General features: G+C 39.8%; 1 protein-coding gene across 1 annotated transcript; it reads left to right on the top strand.

Annotated features, from left to right (window-relative positions):
- The first annotated feature begins 991 nt into the window (after positions 1-991).
- Positions 992-15,623, top strand: RDM1 (RAD52 motif containing 1). The gene is made up of 7 exons (XM_044674543.1): positions 992-1,087; positions 2,445-2,624; positions 6,006-6,128; positions 6,976-7,141; positions 8,926-9,024; positions 13,127-13,206; positions 15,546-15,623. Exons 1-7 carry the CDS (start codon positions 992-994, stop codon positions 15,621-15,623), a joined length of 822 nt encoding a protein of 273 aa, XP_044530478.1.
- The last annotated feature ends 57 nt before the right edge of the window (positions 15,624-15,680 follow it).

The raw sequence follows: 15,680 nt of genomic DNA, 5'->3' as shown, positions 1-15,680 counted from the left end.
AAAATTATTTCAAACCTCACCTTCTGCAGGAAGCCTTTCCTGACCTCTCTTAATTCTAACCTGCCTTCTTAATTATAAAATTAGTTAATTCTAATTAATTCTAAAACTCTTAATTCTAGGGGCAGCTAGGTCGCACAGAGAACAGAAAGCTAGGCCTGGAGTTGGGAGGACTCCAGGTTCAAATGTGACCTCAGACACTTCCTAGTTGTGTGACCCTGGGTCATACTTAATCCCCTTTGCCTAGGCCCTTCTTAGAAGTGTTATTAGAACGGAAGGTAAGAGTTGAGTTTTTTTTTTAAGATATATAATAAATTATTTCTAAAATGGCCATTCCTAGATAACAGTGGGGTAGTAAGGAGTTTCTTCGAATTGTCTTGCCCTTTCCACTCTTCTGTCTTATAAATGACGCTAAGACAGAAGGTAAGGGTTTAAAAAAAAATTCCCTTAATTCTAAAACAGCTTTCCCTCTGAGATTAAACCCCCAGTTTACCCCATGTTGTTTGTATAGGAAAAAGTTGTTTGCATATGGACTCCGCCCCAGACGGGAGCTCCCAGAGAAGAGCGGATTGTCTCCTCTGTTGGGCAAGGTGGGTGGGACGGAAGGCACTTAAACGTTTACCGAGGGAACAGTATTTCAATCTGATTGGTTTCCTTTGCAATTCTTTGTATTTTCTTTGAGTTGTAAAACATTATCCTGAGGAGTCCCTAGGCTTCCCAGACTAACAAAAGGGTCCTTGGGATTAAGAAAGCTGAGCTGGCGCTCGCCCAGGACCAGAAAGACCTCTGGATGGGTACGCGTGAAGATGCTTCCGGCGCTGGCGGACCTCGGCCTAAAGCCAGCGGAGGCGCTAGAATAAACACTTTACGGATAAACTGACAAGCGGCTCTCTCTCCAACAGATTTGGCGGGTGGCGGAGATGCGCAGACGCAGTTTACTGAACGCGACCCATTCCCACCCCTCATGCTGCGCAGGCGCAGTTCGCTGGCGGGAATGGCTGAGCTGCTGAGTTTCACGGTCCCAGCTGGTTCTGACAAGACGCTGTTTGTGTGGGAGCTGAGCCCCGGGCCCGGGCCCGAGTCCCTGCAAGTGAGCCAGGCCTGGGGCCGTGGGGAGGAAAGGAGGGAAAGAGGGAGGAATGAATGAAAGATAGCTGTCAGACTGCCAGGATCGTGACTGGCTTCTACATCCGGTTCCACTAGCTCCCTGTCTCAGTTTCCCCAGCCCTCCGCGGTTCTTCGCCTCAGCTCTGTCCTTTGCTGCCTTTACAGCTTATTAGCTGCAAGGAACCGTGGAGACCAGCTTCTCATTTTACAGCTGTGGAAACTGAGACTTCGAGGGAAGGAGACTTGACCATGGACTGCAGAGGCAGAGTTCGAACTCAGTTCTTGGGCGCTTTCCCCTCGTCTTCCTGCTGTACCTACCCAGAGACACAAAAAAAATTTTTTTTTCCAAAATGCTACCCTCTGTAGAGCTCAATGCAATCAGTCTGTCAGTAAATCTTAAATCACCTACTGTGTGCCAGGCACAGTGCAACTCACTGGGAATAGATATATTAAGCGAAGAAACATTGGCTTAGGAGTTAGAAAACCTCGGTTGAGATCCTGCCTCCCCTGCTTACTGCTTGAGTGACCTTGAAGTGGAAAAGGGAAGGGAATAAGCATTAGTATAGTATCTATTTTGTGCCATGCACTGTGTTAAGTGCATTACATTAATTTTATTTGATTTAACTGTTACTTTTCTGTTTTGGTTCTAAGGCAAAAGAGCAGTAAGGGCTAGGTAAAAGGGAGTTAAGTAACTTGCTCAGGGTCATACAAATTTGAACTCAGGACCTTCTGTCTAGGCCTGGCTCTCTATCCACTGCAGCCTAGCTTCCTCCGAAGGTAAATTTGAACTCGTTTTCCTGACTTCAGGCCCAGAACTCTTTATTTACTGTGCCACCAAGCTGCCTAGCTTGGCAAGCAAATTTAAACATCCTGGGCCTCGGTTTCCTCATCTATAAAATGAAGGGGAAGGAGTTTGGACTATGTTTCCATTGTGGAACCTTCTGACTCTAGAGCTATGATCCTATCTTTGGAGAAAAATAGCCCCTGAATTCAGGAAGCATACTTTTCTCAGAAGAAAGAATATACCTGAACAGAGAAGTAAATTAGAGGCAACTTGGGAAGAAGAGTACACTGTTCGCTAGAGAGAATCAAAGAAGGCTTCCCATGGAAGGTGGCACCTGAGCTAAGCCTTGGAGGAGACTAAGGATTCTGAGAGGTAGGGGTAAGGAAGGAGTATGTTCCAGACTTTTAGGGGTGGGGGAAGTAGGGCAGGTTGGGGTTTTGTAGAGTCTAAAGACAATGTAGATTTTGAGGTATTGATTGCTTAAGTAATGGCTTTTGGAAAGAGCAAACCTGAATGTTTTCAGGGCTAAAGATTTCATGGTTTTCCTCTCCCATAGCACTCTCTGTTCACAGTGTTCTCCAAGTTTGGCCTTCTCTATTCAGTACGAGTCTTCCCAAATGCTCCTGGGGCCACTCCTGGTTTCTATGCCATCATCAAGTTCTATTCAGCAAGAGATGCCTGCAGTGCACAAAAGGCATGTGACCAGAAACAGCTGTTTCAGAACTCTCCTGTGAAGGTGAGTATATCTAAGTCCAGTGCAAGAAGTTTGTACCTAAGTCATCTAAAATATAAGGTGGGAATGATGGCCAACATCATCCTTATTTTACAGATGAGGAAACTGAGACTCGGGTTAAATGGCCTGCCTAAGACCATTTTACTGTAGCTACCCTACAGACCCAAGGGCTTATTCCATATATTATATAGAAAGCAAACATTAAAGCCCCCAAATAATAGTCTTGCTTATATTTTACTACTAGGTGAGCACCAGAAAGCTAGGTGGCATAGAGGATAGAGTGCCAGGTCTGGAGTCAGGAAGAACCAAGTTCAGATTCAACTTCAGACACCTCCCAGTTATGTGACCCAAATTGGACAAGTCACTGAACCTGTTTGCCTCAGTTTCCTCAATTGTCAAATGGGGATAATAATTACACTTACTATCCAGAATCGGGGTGAGGATCAAATGAGATGATTGTAAAGTATTTAGCATAATACCTGGCACATAGTTGGTACCAAACAAATGCTTATTCATGTCTCTTCCTGAATTCAAATCTGACCTCAGACATTTAATAATTGTGTAACCCCAAGCAAATTACTGAACCATGTTTGGCTTAGTTTCCTCATCTGTAAAATGAGATGGAGAAGGAAATGGCAAACCACTCCAGTATCTATGCCAAAAAAAACCTCAAGTGGGGTCATGAAGAGTAGGATACAACTGAAACAATTTAACAAAAAAGCACAATAGAATTTAGTCATCTTCTGTAAACAGGTGCAATAGTAAAAATGCTTTATTTTCTATTATATTTCCAATCCCCAAACTAACTAACTGAATCCTAACTACAGAGAAGATGGCTAAAAGTCAACTTTAATACATCATTTGAAAGCATACTCTTTAGACCTTCATTAATCTGATGTCAGATAATACCTTTTGCTTGTCTCTACCATGATGTCTTTGCTTTATGATTTCTAATTTCCTCACCCATCCTGTCTCTTTCCCACATAACAAGAATGCTTAGATTTTCCATCTTGCTGCCATATAGTCCTCTCTCCCAAAACCTTGTTTAACATATCACAAGTTTCAAGCTAAAAAAGCCCCTTGAGATCATCTAGTTCAATGCCTTCATTTTTTCAGATGAGGAAACAGACCCAGGAGAACCAACAACTTGTTCAAAATCCCACAGGTCATAAGGGGCAGAGCTGGGGTTTGAATCTAGACCCTCTGGCTCCAAAGCTGATGTTCTGCTAAGCTATTTTTTCCATTTTATTTTTTTAGCCTATAAAAATAGCAATTTGTTGGTTGGCAAACTAGTATATTAGTGGTTTTCTTTCTTTTTTAAATTTTAAATAAATCCTTACCTCCATTTTAGAATCAATACTGAATATTGGTTCTACAGCAGAAGTGGTAAGGGCTTGGCAACTGGTGTCAACTGACTTGCGCAGGGCCACACAGCTAGAATATGTCCTAGCTCAGGACCTCCAATCTCCAGGCCAGGCTCTCTGTCCACTGAACCACCTAGCTAACCCTTAGTGGTTTTCTTTTTAATCCAGAAACTCTTATGAGTGCAGATTGGAAATTTCTGCAATTTATAGTCTTAGAGAGATGTCAGGGACCACTCAGGTTAAATCACTTCCCTAAGATCAGATAGTCAGATGTATAGTCAAAATAGAAGTGAAGTTGTCCCAACTCTAAGGCCAACTTTTTAGCAACTAGGCAACAGAACCTTAACTTAGCTTATTAAGCCTCTGTCATAAAACTCACAAAGCATAACCTTGTAGTTTTTTGTTAGATTAAAGCCAGACATTTACCAGTAAGCAACTGTAAATGTAAATATTTGAAAGGTTTCTCTATGCCATCTGGCCAAGAACCATTGTCTCCAAATGTTGCCACATTCTGGAAGACATTGGCATATATTTGAACAAAAATATCTTTCAAACTAAACCCTTTTAAAAAATACTAGTCTATATTTAAAGGGAGTTTTCAAAGGAACCACGATTTCATGGGTGTGAATATACCCTCCAGCTATACAGATGGCCACCCATCCATACTATCTCATCCTGTTGAGTCTTGTCTTTCTACAAGTCTTCCACATAGTATATACTTAATCTCCTAGAAGTCTTCCTCTAATTCTTTTACTACCTATAATCAATGGCTTTGGGGCTAGTCATTTAAACTAAAAGTAGTTTTTAAATTACTGGGAAAAATAGTAAATGAAACAAGGCATAGGTCTAGAAAATGATTCTAAAAACTTCATTGGTAAGTGACTCTTGGTTCACTGTCTCCAATCTTATCTCCAGCCTTCTTTTTAACTCCCCACAACAATCACCATCCCCCATCAGCTAAAGGTGTCACCCTACATTCCTTCAAGACAGGAACCAGCACTTGCTTGATTTATCTTAATAATTAAATAATCTTCCCCAAAATTCATACCAGGACATGAGGGTTGAAATTGTTAATACATGTGATTGGGAAAATATCATTAAAAAAATGAGGGGCTATCTAAGTAATCCTCTTAGTAAAGAGACTTGTTAGCATCTACAGTGCAACAAAGACAGGGAGAACTGCTTTGAAAGGATAATGCAGAGGTTTGGAAGGAAAGCAGTCTATCTTGTAATAAGAGACGGGGTGGAAGTAGGTACACACACACACACACAAAATGTGCAATAGATTCTTTGGAAATCCTCCAAAAGAACAGAATTCCATTTAACAATCTGGTACTCTGCTTCTGAAAATGTCTATCCCAGCTATACTTCATTGTGTTCATTTCTTCTTCTTCTCAGGCCATCTCTTCCCAGTAACTAGTGAAGAGAAAGCAACAATCATTTGCCCTAGTTTTGTGTAATAAGGACTTAGTGGCAAAAAACCCAGATCTGATTCCTATCTCTACTACCCAAAGCTGTGAGACCATAAGCAAGGTATTTCACCCTTTTGAATGTTTCCTCATCCGGGAAAATGAGAGGATTGATCTAGATGATCTCTTCCATTTTGGAATTCTGTGATCCTAGTTTGTTTAAAAAATTGTATTTTCATGAAAAATAATTGTATATTTATAGCCCTTTTTTCTCTGAATTATTCCCACTTAGGAAAAAATTCTAAATTTTTAATCTGTAAAATGGAGATGATACATTTCCAACTCACAGGATTGTTTTGAGGAAAGCAGTCCCTTTATGAATGATTTAGGTCCCCAGAATAAATATTTATATGTAATTGATTCTTTGTGGCTTCTTGATGAAATGTCAGAAATACTTCCTATTAATTGTAGAGCCTGGAAGTCATTGTACTAAACAAGCATTCTAACATTTATTTCAACTTTTTCCTTACTCTTTCTGCCTCCAGAAAGGCAATTGCTGTTAGATCTCTGTTAAATACTAATGTCTGTGGTCCACCTTCTTGTTTAATCAGGTTCGTCTTTGCACCAGACGCAAGATGCATCAGTATCCTATCCATCCGCTCAACAGCTTCAAATGCCAAGAACTGGCCAATTACTACTTAGGTTTCAGTGGATGGTCAAAACGAATCATCACGGTAAAGTCTGTATATTTTTATTTGACAGACCAAGGTTCCCAGTTCCTCAGGTTCTTCAGTTTCCAGTTAGGCCTGACTGAACTAGAATGGAGTTAACATTCAGACTGATTGGCCATTTGAAAGAGGAGATTGTGTTATAGATCATATGCCTTAATCTTTCATTGAAAGATCATAGACTGGGGGTAGTGAGGTGGTTCAGTGGATTGAGAACCAGACTTAGAGATAGAATGTCCTGGGTTCAAATCTGGCCTCAGACCTTCCTAGCTGTGTAACCCCGGGCAAGTCACTTAACCCTAGTTGCCTAACCCTTACTGCTATTCTGCCTACGTGTATTGATTCTAAGACACAAGGTAAGGGTTTTTTAGAGAGAGAGAGTTCACAGGTTGGGGCAGCTAGGTGGCACTGTGGATAGAGTACCAGGCTTGGAGTTGGGAGGACATGGTTTCAAATCTGGCATCAGATATTTCCTATGTGTGACCCTGGACAAATCATTTAATCCCACTTGCCTAGTCCTTGCTCTTCTGTCTTAGAGTTGTTACTAGGACAAAAGGTAAGGGTTTAAGAAAGAAAGATCATAGGCTGTTCAGAGCAAAAGAAATATATTTCAAGTGTTTGGAGATTACTTCTTGGTTTTGTTATTGCTACCACTTCTCTATCTCATTTGCACTGTAGGTCATGATTGTCCTTGCTACCATTTCCTTTGAAAACTAAAGTTTGAATTCAGTTGCCTTATGCCTTAGGTCTTAGCTAAAATTGTTGGACTTAAGACAAAAATATTTGTGATCACCAGTAGCTACTTCAAAGTCCACATTAAGATCCTGGGTCTCAGAATTGTAAAATTCTATAGTTGCAGAAGCTTTCTGACTTCAAAGTAAAGGAAAACACAAGCCCCACCAAATCCTCTGCAAGGCAAAGTCTGAAGTACTTCTGTGCCCTAGAAGTGGTGTTACCTGCCTACTCATGTCGAAGTCCTGGTGCTGGCATTGCAGAAGAATATGTGGAGCAACTAGAAGGTCTGTTTTCAAACTTCATGCCATCAGTGGAAGAAGGTTGAAACTTGCTTGGCCACCAAGGCAGAAACTCAGGTTCAGTAAGAAGAAATTTTAAAGAAATAGAAATTGAAAGGAAGCAGAGTGAAATAACCATAGTTATGGAGACCTGCTTTATTTAGTGCCTGATTTATACTACAGGACAAAGTTGTCCTTACTGCCCTGAATTGTAGGGTTTGTAAAAGTGAAATTTGGAAAATGCCATCTAAAAATATATATATATTTCTATGGACATGGGAAATGTATCAAACTACATTTCCTGGGGTCCAACGGGTTTCCGGTTCCGGTTCTTTGGGCGTGGGGACACCTATGTCTCGATGCAGGGAAGAGTTCATAATCTCCGGGGTTAGGAGGGAGTGCGCTCTTGGCCAGCAGACTCGGGAGGAGATAACAAAATGGAGGCGGCAGTTTTGAATGCTTACAAGCGCGTGGTCTAATTATCTATCAGCATGGCTTTAATTAAAATACTAATTTAAATTATTATACCAGCCTTTATTATTTTTCATATTTATAGGTTTTAACTTAAGGTCAAGATGTTTGATTGAGTTGGTGAGCTGAGAGTAATACCAAAGAAATAAGAACCATCTGTGGCCATCAGTTCTTTCCTGATAACACATTCCAGCCCTTGACATAAGATCTTTGGAGTCTTCTAGGTTAGAAATTTAATGCCACAGCTGGAAAGATTTAGGAGCAACTTAAATTGTAGTCCCATCTTCTGTCTCCTTTTTTGTAACCCTAGCAACATCATTATAATGTGTGGAGAGTAAATTTCTGATTCCCCAGAAATATACCTATAGGAGGAACCAAGTAAGTCTCACTCCTGTACTATCCTCAATTTTAAAATTCAATGTTTAAATGATACTATGATATTCTTTTATTTTAGTAGTGTATGGAGAAAAAATCAGTAGTGCATTATTCACAATTATGGATAGCATTAGGATTAATAGTAGTAGTAATAATTTCAGATCAATTATCCCTGTAACTCTCCTATATAGATTAACTCATCTAGGCCCTTCAGGGAAGAGAGAAAAGAAGCCTATCTCTACATAACAAACAGTAGAGACATTCTCTCCCTGAAGTGAATAAAACCTTCTCCCATACAAGCCCCTTCTGATTATTAGTACTTCTTTAAAAGCGGCCAAACACCTTTCCTTTTCTTTGTTATTAATTCTCAATTGACTTGTAATCAACATTTCAAGGGTTAAGAAAATGAGGTCCCATGGAAAATTACAGTACAAAGAGTCCAATGAGGAGGCCTTTGAGCCTAGAAGATACAGTAAGACTCCTATCTAAGAAATTGTTGTGAAGACTGTGGCTTCTTGCACATTCCTGTATTATGACTAAAACAGAGAAAGTGTTAATTTGAGAAATACTTCCATGATTCAGAGAGAGCTGGGAACCAAAAAGGGGATAAAAGGAGTATGTCAAATAAGAAATTAATGACTCAAACAGAGGTGGTGGTAAACTCAAGACACCATTGTATAGATTTCCTATAAAATAAGGATTCTTTTTGTAAGCCAGTGGACATGGCTGAGGTAAAACCCAGCAATGTTCCCTGCTATCTGCTTTCTCTAATCAAGGCTACTACCTATCAGCATCTTATCTAAGCCTCCTGTCTATTCTATTAGAATGATTTCTGGGAGTGGTAGGCCCCCCCAAAACCCACTCCGATTCTTAGTTTGGAGCATAAATATTTTACTGTCATTCACTTAGACTTTTGTAATATAATATGCTTTGTTTGTCTTTAGGTCCATTAGAGTTTCTTCTGAAAAGGAAGAAAACTCAGAAGCTTGCCATTCAGAAAGCTTTATCAGATGCATTTCAAAAATTGTTGATGGTAGTTTTAGGTAAGTAAATCAGTTTAAATGGGCAGGCCTAAGGACTGGAGGAAGGAAGTATGATATAGTAGGAAGGGCATAGGATTTAGAGTCAGGATTTGGATTCAAATTCAGAGTCTACCACTTATATGTCTGACCCTAGGACTAGTCACTTAACCTTTCTGGGTTCTTCATGTGCTTAATGAAGGAGTTAGTCTGAATCAGAGATGTCAGGCACATGGCCTGCAATACTCAGGCCCTACTTGTGTGCCCTAACCAGATTAAAATGAAATTGGGAAAATTTTAGTGAAATTAATGAAAATACAATAGAGGCAGCATGGATGGTGCTACTCTTGATTTGTTACAAAAGCAGGAGTGTGGCAATGATGAGTTCAAGACCTACCTCTGCATTCTTTGGGAATAGCACCAGCCTCTCTGTCTGGGAAAAAAAAATTACAATAGAACATAGATAATGGGATGTGGTTTTCTGAATTAACATGCAACTCACAGGGATCCTTATGTGTGGTTTAGGGGCCTTTCTATTTGAGTTTGATACCACTGGTCTAGGAGACCTTTATATTCTCTTCCAGATCTATATCAATAATACTATGTCTAACTTTTTAATTTTATGGGAACATGAGTACGTAGAACCTTTTCTTTTCTTTCTTTTTTTTTTAAACTCTTAACTTCTATGTATTGGCTCCTTGGTGGAAGAGTGGTAAGGGTGGGCAATGGGGGTCAAGTGACTTGCCCAGGGTCACATAGCTAGGAAGTGTCTGAGGCTGGATTTGAACCTAGGACCTCCGGTCTCTAGGCCTGACTCTTAATCCACTGAGCTACCCAACTGCCCCCAGAGCCTTTTCTTTTTATCATATGAATATGTCTAAAGCATTTTCACAATAATAGTATATGCAGTTTGCTTTTCTTGAGAACCCTGGGAAATGAGCAACATATTATTGTTACTAGTTAAAAGAATGAAACAAATATTTATTAAATGCCTATTATGTGCTGGGCACTGTGCTAAGTGCTGCACACATTTACCTGTGCACAGATTTCATCCTCATAACAATCCTGGGAGGTAGGTGCTATTTCTCCCCACTTTATAATTGAAGAAACTGAGGTAGACAATGTTAAGTGAATTGTGTAGGAACACACATCTAGTAAGTGTCTGAGGCCAGATAGGAACTTGAGTCTTCTTGACTCTAGGTTCAATCTATCCACTGTGCCACCTTATAAATGCATAAACTGAAATTCAATCAACAAATATTTGTTTTTCTTTCAAAACCCTTTCCTTCTGTCTTAGAATCAATAACAAGTATCAGTTCAAAAGCAGAAGAGTCGTTGGGCCAGGCAGTTGGGATTAAGTGACTTCCCCAGGCATAGCTAGGAAGTATCTGAGGCCAAATTTGAATTCAGGACCTCCCCTCTCCAGTCCTGGCTCTCAATTCACTGAGCCATCTAGATGCCCCTCAACAAATATTTATCAAGGGCCTACTGTGTTCCAGGCCTTGTTCTAGGTGCTAGCAATAGATACTCCCTTAAGGAGATTATATTGTATCAGGGAGACATGGGCATAGAGAAATCTATACAAAAATAAATCTAAGGTACTTCTGGAGGGACAGCAATTGGGGTATAAGGAATGACCTTATATAGGAGACAGCATTGAAGCTAAGCTTTGATGTTAATTAAGGATTCAAACAAATGAGGAAGGGAATGCATTCTGGACCTGGAAGACAGTTTCACTGAAGCACAGAGATAGGAAATGGGATGGTATATGTAATGAAAAGCAAGAAGACCACTTCTGCCTTCTATAATTTCTAGTTTACTTCAAAACTCAGCTTGAGGGGCAGCTGGGTAGCTCAGTGGAGTGAGAGTCAGGCCTAGAGATGGGAGGTCCTAGGTTCAAACCCGGCCTCAGCCACTTACCAGCTGTGTGACCCTGGGCAAGTCACTTGACCCCCATTGCCCACCCTTACCACTCTTCCACCTATGAGACAATACACCGAAGTTAAGGGTCTTAAAAAAAAAAACTCAGCTTGACTTCCATTAATTCATCCTATTTCTGATCTCTGGGGCCAAAAATAATAATCCAACCCATGGGAGAGTTCCTTCAAATACTTAAAAAACACCACTATTATGTCTATCCTGGATTATCTTTTGTCTAAGTTAAAATATCCTTGGTTCCTTCTATCAGCCCTCATAGGACGTGAATGCAAGGTCTTCCACCCTTCTGATTGCCCTTATCTGAATGACTGGCCACAGATTTAGCACTAGAAGGGACTCAAGAGGTCATCTAGTCCAACCCCCTTGTTTTATTAATGAAATAACTGAAGTCCAGAAAGGTGACTTGCCCAAGTTCACACAGGTGAATAGAATTCGAACCCAGGTTCTTTAATCTTAAATCCAGAATTTTTCTCATTACACTCTTACCCCTTGACCTTTTCAATGCCCTTTCTAAAACTTAATGAAAAGGGGGTATCTGGATAGCTCAGTGGATTGAGAGCCAGGCCTAGACACAGGAAGTCCCAGGTTCAAATCTGGCCTCAGACACTTCCCAGCTATGTGTCCCTGGACAAGTCACCCCATTGCCTACCCCTTACCACTCTTCTACCTTGGAACCAATACATAGTATAGTTCCAAGACAGAAGGTAAGGGTTTAAAATAAATAAATAAATGAAACTTAATGAAAAGAACTGAGCACAATATTTTGATATATAGAAAACATCCATATTGTCTATAGGCCTCATTTTCCTATGGTTTATTAAACCTCAGCTGTATTTTCCAACATAGATTTTTTAGCATTTCCCCTTTGCCCACTTTGCATTGAAGTTACCAAGTGTGAAATTATATGTTGTTTTAATTAATTAAAATGAATTAATTTGAAGGGTCTTAGCAAGCTTTTCATAAAATTTCTCTTCCTTATCCGCTACATTAGAATTGGTGCATAAGATTCAGAGGAAGAACTATAGGAGTAGAAACACAGAAGAAAAAGATGGGGATACTATTGGGGATGTGGACATTAAACAATCACCCTAGTGCAACTATCAATAATATGGAAATAGGTCTTGATCAATGATACATGTAAAACCTAGTAGAATTGCATGTCGGCTATGGTGGGGGAGGGGTTGGAGAAGAGGGAAAAAACATGAATCATGTAACCAAGGGAAAATATTCTAAATAAAAATTAAAAAAAAAAAGTATTGGTGTATAATCAGAAATTATCTTCATAATGATCCTTTTGCTTAGGCCCCCTGGGAACCCTGCAAAACAAGAGGACCATATGTCCCATGAAATTATTTCATGTTTCCTTTTGATGCACAATAAAACCATCTCTGTCAACTCAGAAGAAAAAATGTGTTTGCTCTGAGCTCTGTCCTTCAGCTTCTGTCCCTACTTCTATCACTAGGAGAGTTCTTTGTACAACACCTAGCAAAGGATTTGAGATGATGGTGATAAGAATAAATGACCTTTCAAAGGAGAAGCCCTATACTTTTTACTTTTAGAAATTAAAGATGCTAAGTGCCCAGTTATTGTGTGTTATACTAGGGAAGGAGGAGTAATTTCTATTGTCTAGCTAATTCTTTTTTCTTAAACAAAGGAAACCAATTTTATTGAAATTTGGTTATCTATCTATCTATATCTATATCTATTTATGTATATATATATATATATATTTTTTTTTAAGGGGGCATCCAGATGGCTCAGTGGTTTGAGAGTCAGGCCTAGAGATGAAGTCCTGGGTTCAAATTTGGCCTCAGACACTTTCAAGTCACGTGACCCTAAACAAGTCACTTAACCCCCATTACCCAGCCTTTAACACTCTTGCCTTAGAGCAAATATATAGTATTGATTCTAAAACAGAAGGTAAGAGTTTTTAAGTGTGTGTATGTGTGTGTGTGTGCGCGCATGTGTGTGTATATATACACATATATGCACATGCATATACATATACATATATATGTATGTATTTTTAAAGTATGGACCTGGTTTAAGAAACCTTAGCTTACCAAGAATAAGATTAACATTTCCAAGTGCAGACATTTAACGCAAAAAAAATAGAGACAGAGGAAAAAGTGTCACAAAGTATTGTCTAGATAATTCTAAATTGAACCCTTTGATCTATTGATTCCAGAAAGCGGTAAAGTGGCTGTGGAATACAGATCCACTGAAGAAAGAGATTCTGCAACAGAAGAATTCAAAGATTTGATTCAAGTATGTGAAAATTCCAAGTTTCAGTGCTTTACAGCTAAGTTCCAAACTATTTTTATCTGAAGGGGGAAGGGAGAAGTTTGGGGGAGGAACTCCTAAGTTTGTTATCCTAATTTTGGAACTGCTTTGGAACTCTAGGAAGTTTTGATGCTTCTCTTATAACCCAAATCTGCAAAATGAAGGAAGGAGATTTAGGTCTCTATCTCTGAATCAGTGAACCCTCCACACCCAGCTTCCCCAGAAGAAGTTCTCCTCATCCTAGGAATCACAGCTGAAGTTTCTCTGGAAGTTAAGTTCAGGGTACAAGACGAGGGTATATCACAGTGTTCCTACAAGTTGAAGGTATAGATGAACAATCCTTTTCTCCCCTGGGAAATAGTAGTACCTCCATCCGAATTGTGTCCTGTAGTGACTATGAAGCCTCTAGAAGCCCTCAACAGGCATGCTTAGTTAGAAAGACAATCCCTCTGGTCCTATTTAGATGTTTTGTGAGGTAGTTGGTTGGTTTGTCAGCAAGAACATGGAAGACATGGGTTCAAATGTCGCCTCAGACACTTCCTAACTGGGTGGTTCTGGGCAAGTCATAGAACCCCCCAGGATATGTTTCCTCATTTGTAAAATGAGATCAAATTTGATGGTCTGTGAGGTCCCTTCCAGTTCTAAATCTATGATCCAGTGGCCTATAATTTTACAAGCTGAGAGAACTTCTAGGGGAAAAGTTCCATCTACCAAATCAGACCCCTCCTCTATAATTTATAATGTTAGAAACTTGCCTGGGCCACTGAGAGGTCAAGTGCCTTGTTCAGGTCACAAAACAATTTTGTATCAGAGGCAGGACTTAAGCTCAGGCTTCTTGAATCCAAGGCCAGCTTTCTCTCCGTTAGACCATGTTAATGTGTTGTAGCCACAAAAACATCATGTTAGGGGCAGCTAGGTGGCTCTGGATTGAGAACCAGGCCTAGAGATGGGAGGTCCTGGGTTCAAATTTGACTTCACTTCCTAGCTGTGTGACCCTGGGCAAGTCACTTAACCCCCATTGCCTAGCCCTTACCACTCTTCTGTCTGAAACCAATACACATTATCAATTCTAAGACAGAAGGTAAGGGTTTAAAAAAAAAATCATGTTCTTGCTTGAATCCTTTTGGGGAATATTTGGGAGCTGAATTTTATTATTTCCCAGATTTGTAAGGTGTTTGTTTTGGAGGGAAGAAGTTGGGTGGGGTGACTGAGTTTTTTTATCTGTTGTTTTTTATTTATTTGAGGAGGGAGTGTTTAAAAAATTTTGCCACATTAAGTAAATTTGTTTTTAATTCAGCATAAATATGGCCAGTCATTAAGACTTTGGACGTCAACAGATATTTTTACTTAATAAAGATAATTTACACTGAAAATGTAATGGGAAAGAGATTTAACATGGACAATATACATGTCACACCTAATACTAAAATATATGAATTTTAGAATGATATATGTAATATGGCAGCCATGTGGCATAGTGGACAGAGCACTTAGACCAGGAGTCAGGAGGACCTGGGTTCAAATGCAGCCTCAGACAATTTCCTAGCTGTCTGACCTTCTCCCAAGTCACTTAACCCCATTTGTCTAGCCCTTGCCCTTCTGTTTTAGAGTTATTCCTAGGACAGAAGATAAAACTTAAAAAAAAGATAACATAATAAATTATTTCTCAAATGGCCATTCGTAGATCAACAGTAAGATAGTAAGAAATGTCTCATCACAGATGTTTGGGCTAGAGCCTGGATAATCAAATTGTAAAGAATATCAAAGCAGGGATTTCATCCTAGTCCAAGAAGTCCAGATTACTTCAAAAGTCCTTCCAACCCCGGGATTCTTATTATGGAAAACCCCATATCTATTATCCATTAAAATATATATATAAAAGACAGTTATGTCCTACTATGCTTATATAAATGCTGAAACTTTTACAAGTCCTATGTTAACTTCTCTTCATTATGTCTTTCATTTAATGCATGAATGCTCTAGGACAGCAAAAGCATGAAGTTGATAAATGTATACAGAAAGTGGCTGTTTAAAAGAAAATTTTATCTGTATATTACATTCTGGTCAATGTATGTAGGTAGGTAGGTATATCTTTAAATTAATCCCTCCCTAAACCTATACAGTATCACAGTGGAGAGTGCTCAGAACCTAAAGTACTCGAGTTCAAGTTCTGACAGCCACTTTGTGACAAATCACCTAACTTCTCCAGGCCTCAGTTTTCTCACAAAATGAAGGGGCAGGACTAGATGGCCTGCCAGCCCGTCCGGCCCTGGATCCCTGAGCCTATTTACAAATCAGTATCACTCTCTTTCCTCATTAATTAGGTCAATGATGTTTCGTGGAATCAGGCCTACCGAGGGGAAGAAGAGTGCCTCTCCGATTTCAGCCTCGAGGAAGAGTGATCAAACTGCAGCCAGGCCCAAATGGCCGGCCCGAGCGCGCCCACCCCGGGAGCAGAG

This window comes from Gracilinanus agilis, chromosome 4, assembly GCF_016433145.1.
Source record: "Gracilinanus agilis isolate LMUSP501 chromosome 4, AgileGrace, whole genome shotgun sequence".
NCBI lineage: Eukaryota > Metazoa > Chordata > Mammalia > Didelphimorphia > Didelphidae > Gracilinanus > Gracilinanus agilis.
The sequence above is the reverse complement of the archived record's forward strand: the minus strand, read 5'-3'. Positions and strand labels throughout refer to the sequence as shown.

Excerpts from the sequence above, each read along its gene's own strand:
- RDM1 (XM_044674543.1), top strand. The coding sequence starts at position 992 with ATGGCTGAGCTGCTGAGTTTCACGGTCCCAGCTGGTTCTGACAAGACG. Across the intron at positions 2,625-6,005 it reads TTCAGAACTCTCCTGTGAAG|GTTCGTCTTTGCACCAGACG; the intron begins GTGAGTATATCT and ends TTGTTTAATCAG. Across the intron at positions 7,142-8,925 it reads ATATGTGGAGCAACTAGAAG|GTCCATTAGAGTTTCTTCTG; the intron begins GTCTGTTTTCAA and ends GTTTGTCTTTAG.